General features: G+C 34.0%; 1 protein-coding gene across 1 annotated transcript; it reads right to left on the bottom strand.

Moving 5' to 3' along the window:
• Window positions 1-794: 794 nt before the first annotated feature.
• On the bottom strand, window positions 795-7,018 carry LOC132179018 (uncharacterized). Its single transcript, XM_059591631.1, has 3 exons — window positions 6,775-7,018; window positions 5,375-5,531; window positions 795-1,242 (listed from the first exon to the last, which is right to left on the bottom strand). The coding sequence occupies exons 1-3, from the start codon at window positions 6,979-6,981 to the stop codon at window positions 1,109-1,111; spliced, it is 498 nt and encodes a 165-aa protein (XP_059447614.1). The 5' UTR covers window positions 6,982-7,018; the 3' UTR covers window positions 795-1,108.
• Window positions 7,019-7,151: the final 133 nt, after the last annotated feature.

Raw genomic sequence — 7,151 nt, forward strand, 5'->3', positions numbered from 1 at the left:
GCACATTTTTTTAAATAAAATTTCTTTCAAGTTTGTCCCTACTATTAAAAAAAACAAATAATTTTCACATGCTCAAAGAACACATGTCATTATTATAAATTAAGTTGGAATAAATTCTAGCTTGGAGGAAAACTTTATATTTATTCTAAAAGCTCAAGCCGATATGAATAAATAAATAAATTATTAAATTAATACTCTAACATTTCTTCTCGTATAGAAGCTCAAGCTTACTTAAGAATTAATAATTGAGGCCCAACACGAAGAATTTTAAACTAAAATTGGGTAAACTATACTACAATAGAATTAAGGTTTGAACTCAAAAACTTTACTCTAATACCATGTTAAATCACAATTTATACTAAAAACTTAAGTTGATAGAAAAATATGAATTTAATTATTTAATTAAGACACCAACATGTTGTACAGGAAAGAACACACAAAAACCCCATTCATATGTATTTTATTCATAATAATAATAATAATAATAATAATAATAATAAATTAAAAATTAAAATAAATAAATAAATAAATAATTACACGTGTTATGAAAAAAGAGCAATATAAGTTGCTGACCCGTGAAAAGCGGTGGCTCTTGAGAACTTGCTATAACTGAACTCGACTTCAACCAAAGTTCTTGACAACACCTTCTACCGCAATTTCATTAAAAAAATATAAAAGATTTGAAAATCAATATGGACATAAAATATACATTACAGCCAATTCAATGAGTCATCCTTTCATTTAGAACAGTAAATTCAACCCATTATCAAATGATAGCATAGAAATAATTCCTCTGAAAACGAAGCAAATAGTATATTAAAGAATGCGGATGTTCAAACTGTTCTTATATCTAAGAATACACATGTTCAAACTGATCTTATATCTTGAATTGACAAAGATATGTCATATAAACTATCTTGCTCGTATAAGGATCCACGAAAATTGTAGGTGATGTGAAAAACTTCATATGGGACCCACCTGCCCAAATAGGTGGTTGGGCAGTCCAAATTTATTTGGGCAAGTAAGTTCCATATAGAGCCTCTTACATTACCTACCTAAATTGCTAAGTAATTACTGTGGATCTCAATCATGTTTTGAAGACCCGCCTTTACCCATTTGTAGAACGTGACGCTTTCCCACCAAGTGTTTGAATAATCGCTTCCAGGAGTTTAATATCCTTATCCCGCTTTGCGATTTCTTCCTGCTTTGCGCGCAACTCTTCCATATGCAGCTCAAATACCTCTGCAACCAAGAAAAAGTATGTTGGAAAGAATTTTATTTTGGGGTAATTGCACTGAGATGCCCCAAAGTTGGATTAGAATTTCATATTAAATTTGAAATTTTAAGAGATAACTTCATTGAAGACCCTTGAACTTTCACCCGATTTAACAAACCTCTTCCCCCCCCAAGCTTGAAAATCTCTCAATTTTATCACTTGATTTTTCAATTGCAATCAACTTAGACCCCTCCGTCAGATTTTAAACATTAAATGACGTTTATACCCCTAACTTTTTTATAAAATTCTAACTTTACCCTTAATTCCAAAACGCTTTCTTATTTAAAAATAAAAAATAAAAATCAGGGATATTTTGGTCTTTTTTGGTATTTCTAACGGTTAAATTTGACGAAGGGGTTTAAATTGAGAGCAATTGAAAGTTCAGGGGACTAAATTGAGAGATTTTCAAGTTTAGGGAGGGTTTGTCAAATCGAGTGAAAGTTCAATGGTCTTCAGTGAAGTTACCCCAAATTTTAATTGCATCAATGTTCACCATATTGTTTTGAGATCATTACATTATTGACCCTCAATGAGTAGTCTCTATTAACTAAAGAGTCAAAGTGGTTGCACATAAGACCCTTCTGGCTGCTAAAAGAACATCCACATGAGTTGCACATGATATTGTGATGCCAACAAACCAACAAAATGAAAACGAGATCGTGTGGCAACACTTTTTAGGACAACTTTTTCTTTTCAGGAAAAAAGCAAAAGCATTAAGAGTACTCTCAGCAACTTTCCTAAAGCCTCTTCCTTTCTCTAAATTTAGGAAAAATTCTTAAAAATTTCCAAAAAGCCATTCTCTCTCTTCTCTCCCCTCCCCTCTCTGGCGTTCATTGGGGACTATGTTGGGATTTTGTAAAAAAATGTGAGAGTAGGTAGAAAACTTGCATTTTGTAAAAAAATAATATTTTAATGGTAGAGAAAAAGATAAGAAGAGCTATTGTGAAATGTATTTGGATAGAAAAGCAAAAGTAGTTCCGTTCCATAAATTTAGGAAAAATCAAAGAGAAGCTAATGAGAGTGTTCTAACAAACAACTCCAAATAAAAATGAGCTTGAATCTATACAGTAAAAAACGATATAATAAAGATTCAGGATTTAATTTGAAATTAAGGTCAAATTCCAAGGTTAGTATGTAGTTATCCCTTTCTTTTGCTTATAAGAGGACAGAAGTTTTGGTTCTGGAGTTCCACTACTATGAGAGTTTAATTAAATGTCCCATGACAATAGACTCACTACATTTTGGTTCAAATAACACTATTTACAAACTTAATCTCAAATGCCCAGGCTCATGCTCATGCTCAAATGTTCAGGGCAGCCTAAATAAATAAATTTGTTGGTATCCATCAAAACATGTACACTTCTCTAACCTAGGCAGTTGGATTTTAATTTTTTTTATAGATTGGTTTTCAACACACTTGACATTTGGAAACTATCAATTTTTTACTATCAATGGGTTATAGCTCAAATGCATTTCCACCCTCTTAAGAAGAGAGTGATGGGTGGGTTTTAAACCCATTGAGTGCCTCAGTTGCATCACTAAGTGAAGTAAAACATACATAGATAATGAGAAATGCTAGATACTATACTCCCATCCCACCTCTATTCCCCTATTTCATTGGGCTAGCCCTTGGATCAATCATTGCTTAAAAAAATAATCCAAGGGCTGATGGACACTATCACATCAGCCTAGTGGAATAAGGATATGGTATGTCATTACTCATAAATAAGGGTTGATGAGTATTATCACATCAGCCAAATGGGATAGGGATATAGTATATGGTATTACTCATAAATAAAGCAATACGTGTGAAATTAAATACGTAGCGTATTAGATTACGCTGAGCCTGACCTAAGATCTGAACTTGGTTTTGGACCCAAAAACTTTTTTTATGGCACTCATCCTAGCTCAAACTCGAACAAATTTCAGCTAAATAATTCTAGACCAAAGCAGACTAGCGCATTCAATAGTCCTACCACTAGCACTGTAGGAAGTAAGCTATTACAACAAGAGGGGTTCAGTTACTGCAAAAAACAAAAACAAAAAACTAGGAGGGGATCAGTTCATTACCACCACCACAATTGGGTTGGCCATAAGGTGGTTATAACATAACCATTTGGCAAACTATCACTCTAATTCATACAACAAGCAAAGACATAATCTTCTACTTCTAATCGAGCTGAATATACAGAGCTTAGTTGAGCCCAACCCAGCCTAACCTCTAATTCAGGCCCAAAAAATTTTAAGGAGCTCAGCCCAGACCAAAAATCCAATAAAGCTCACCTCAAAACATTTTCGGGCCAGATGATTGGGCTTCAGATTATAGCTCAACTTAACTAATAGTCCTACACTACCATAACTAGAAGTAGGATAATGAAATGGAAGGCGTTCAGTTCATTAACTCCACAACAATTTTATGGACGTGTGGTAATCTCTAACCATTAGACACTGAACATATATATGTGTGGGTATGTGTAGTAATCCTTAAATTGATCCCATAACCTAATGCATGGTAATTGTTTTCTTTTTCCATTTTGGACAAGTAATGTGTACCTCAAATTGCTATTTAAACAACAATAGAGCCATTGAACTACCACAAATAGAACCCTACTAGTCTTATCATATATGGGCTGCACAAATAGGATACAAACCGAAAAGCAATCCCTACGTAAGTGATTTTATAAGAAAATAAATAACTCTTCTCCAACCATTATCAGATCAAGTGCCATCTTTATGATATACAAATGAAATGATGATACACTTCAAAATCAATAATGCTATTACAGATGCATATGTTTGATGATGAGAAAGGCCTCGAACTTCAGAACCAATTTCAGCATAAAATCACAAAAAAGGAAAAGATAAAATATATATATATGGGAATTTTAGATGAAGAATCTTTCACTGATGCTAAAAAGGGGCCCAAAACAAAACTTTTATTCCCTGACCCTGAAAGGAAGAAGAAGCCAAGGCCAAAAGATGTGGCTTAAACAAGAAGTGGTTTACCTAAAGGCAATATATTCTGCAAAGAAAGAATCAGACGATTCTTGAAACTACAGCTTTTGGGTATCGGTGAAGAATGCCAAAGAAATGATTTTCAAGTGGATTAGGGCAACAGGGATGGCCATCATCTTTTTATTATTATTTTTTTATTGCTTTCTTTTGGCAATGGATATATTTGTAGTCCTGTAAGGGTTCTATAAAAAAAAATAATAATAAAGTCCTATAAGGGTTCTATAAAAAAATAATAATAATAAAAGAAGAAAAAGTTTGTATGGAATTTGACGGAATAATCCATTTAATAAGAGTGGAAAACACAAGGAGCATAAAGAAAATAGAAACTCGAAGAGCAATTTGAAACAGACTTAAACCACTGGATCCAATACAGTAATTTCCTAATTTTTTACAGGCAATCGACAAATATCAATATAGTAATATTTCCTAATATATAATAGCTACTCCCTCAGTCCCATATTAGCTGTTCATATTTGTAAACACAACTTTTTAAGTGAATATCATTTGTTGCTTTATCTATTACACAAAAAAAAAAACGCAAATTTTCAGCCTTACCCTTGACAATTTTTCAATTACAGAAAAAGAGGAACCTTTTAAAGGTAATTTTGTAAATATAAATTATAGTACACTCCTTTTAGTAAGTGTACACCTTTTTTGAGACATCCACAAAAGGAAAGTTAATATGGGACGGGGCTAGTTTCAACTAATGTCAACCCACTGTATCTCATACTTGATTTCAGGAATGATTGCATGTGCTTTATAGATTAAAGATGTGCATCAATGAGGTCAAAGATTGCAATCCACGAAAGGAGAAGCCCACTCTGACCACCCCCTTGTCATCCATATATGACTTAACACAATCAAGAGTTGATATAATAATCATTCTTATGGTTCTTTAGCTATATGCTTCAGTTAAGGAACACAAAGAGGTCCCATCACGACATAACTTGCCTAGATATCTCTGAATGTGGACATCAAAATCACTGACTACAATCGCTACAAAACAGTTTTTTTTTTTTTTTTTTTTTTTCTGCAAACCAATTATATGGAAAAAGGACAAACAAAAAAAAGGGCACAACATACTTGTGGTGTTCTCAAGCTCTCTTGTGATCTCTTGTGCATGTAATTCAGCAGCTTTCTGAGCTGCTTCAGCCTGTCGTTTTTCAGAACGAGCACGAGCAGCAGCTGTAATGGCAGCATCGAGTTCTCTTTCCAAAGTCTCTACCCTTTGCTCAAGAACCTAGACAGATAATATAGACTGCAATATATAAGTTTCCTGAAACTGTATTAGTTAGTAATCAACCCTATATGCAGAGGACAAACAAGTACTCATTACCAACTCATAGTAATTAATATCCTCCAATGGTAGACAGAACATGTTTAAGGGTTTTTTTTCACCTCCGAGATTTGGATGTCAAACAGAGGATCTTGAGAGGAAAAGATTGATTTTGAGAAAAATGGTTATTGAGAGAGTAACTCAGACCTATTCCATCAAAGTAAGCTCAAGACTATCTCAAATCCAAACCCAGAGCATCTCAAAAAACTGAAACTAAACCAAATCCAGCTAAACCTGATTTTCTTTTAAGTGCATTAGATTCATGCATTGCAATATGATTTGATGCATTTTTTTTGAATTTCTGTTCCCAACAGTTAGGTGAAAGATCACGTGGTCTGGGCTTATTTTAAGTTTTTGATATGACTAACAAAGTGATTGGATAATCTTAGATACCTAATCACGCATTAATGATTGATTTGAGTGTATGAAATAGGGAAGTAGCAAAAAATTCAAAGTTTGGTGCATGGACTTGATTAAATCAAATGCATGTGTTTCTCAATTACAAATCTTGACATATGTGATGAACAAATGTTATGCATGAATTTTAGTTCTTGATTCCAAGTTGCTTGAAAACATATAAATTGGTGGAATGGAATAAAAACTTATATTCTAAATCACTTTAGCATCTCATGCTTAAGGTGCATTCAGTGGTCATATGATTTTCCTTAGTTATGATTCACTAAAATTTAATGATAGGTAGCTTCATTATCTGATACATGAATTGGGCCTGCGGTTTGACAATGTATAAAACCCATCTTGGCATAAAATGTACCTACAAATTGTTATAGGGAGATGCTCGTTATTTGCTAGTACGGTTTATCATCAAATAGTCTTGAACTACTAAATTCAATCCAAGCCTTACCAACTAGATTCAAACCACCATTGTTCCACATCAATTACTCACATCAACTAATATCCATGACCAAAAGAAGAAAGCAGGTTGCAAAATCAATGAAGTCAATAGTTACAATCAAGATTAATACGAAACCACCTTTCTTGTGCACATATAGCTAAAATCAAACAAAAAGCAAGCAATTGCATACAAAAAAATGAAAACCCAAATCAGAATATCACTAAAATTAACGCAAACAAACAAGAATAAGATCGAATTGAATCAAAAAACCAAGTCAAACAAAGAGCGATCAACCTTGATGGCACGGGCCTGTTCGGAGCTGAGGGAGGCTTTGGCAAAAGTCTCTTCGTCGACAAAGACTGCTTTCTTGAGGAGTAGCTTCTGGAGTGACTCCAGATTCGAAGCCATCTCCGTCAGATTGGTTGTGGCTCCGCTCCATCTCTCACTTCCTTTGCCCTTCTCCTCCACTGCCATCTCTCTCTCCTGCGCTTGAGAAGCCATCTATGCACGCATTATTGGGCTCTTCATGGTTTTCATTGGGCTATTCACCACTATCTTCAGAAAACGGGCTGGGCTTACACAGGTTCTGATTTATTTCTGGACAAGGCCTCAATTGCCCACCCATAATATTATATGAAATTCATTTATTTCAGACTTTATTAGCCATATAT

This window comes from Corylus avellana, chromosome ca4 (assembly GCF_901000735.1).
Source record: "Corylus avellana chromosome ca4, CavTom2PMs-1.0".
In the NCBI taxonomy this organism is placed as follows: Eukaryota; Viridiplantae; Streptophyta; class Magnoliopsida; order Fagales; family Betulaceae; genus Corylus; species Corylus avellana.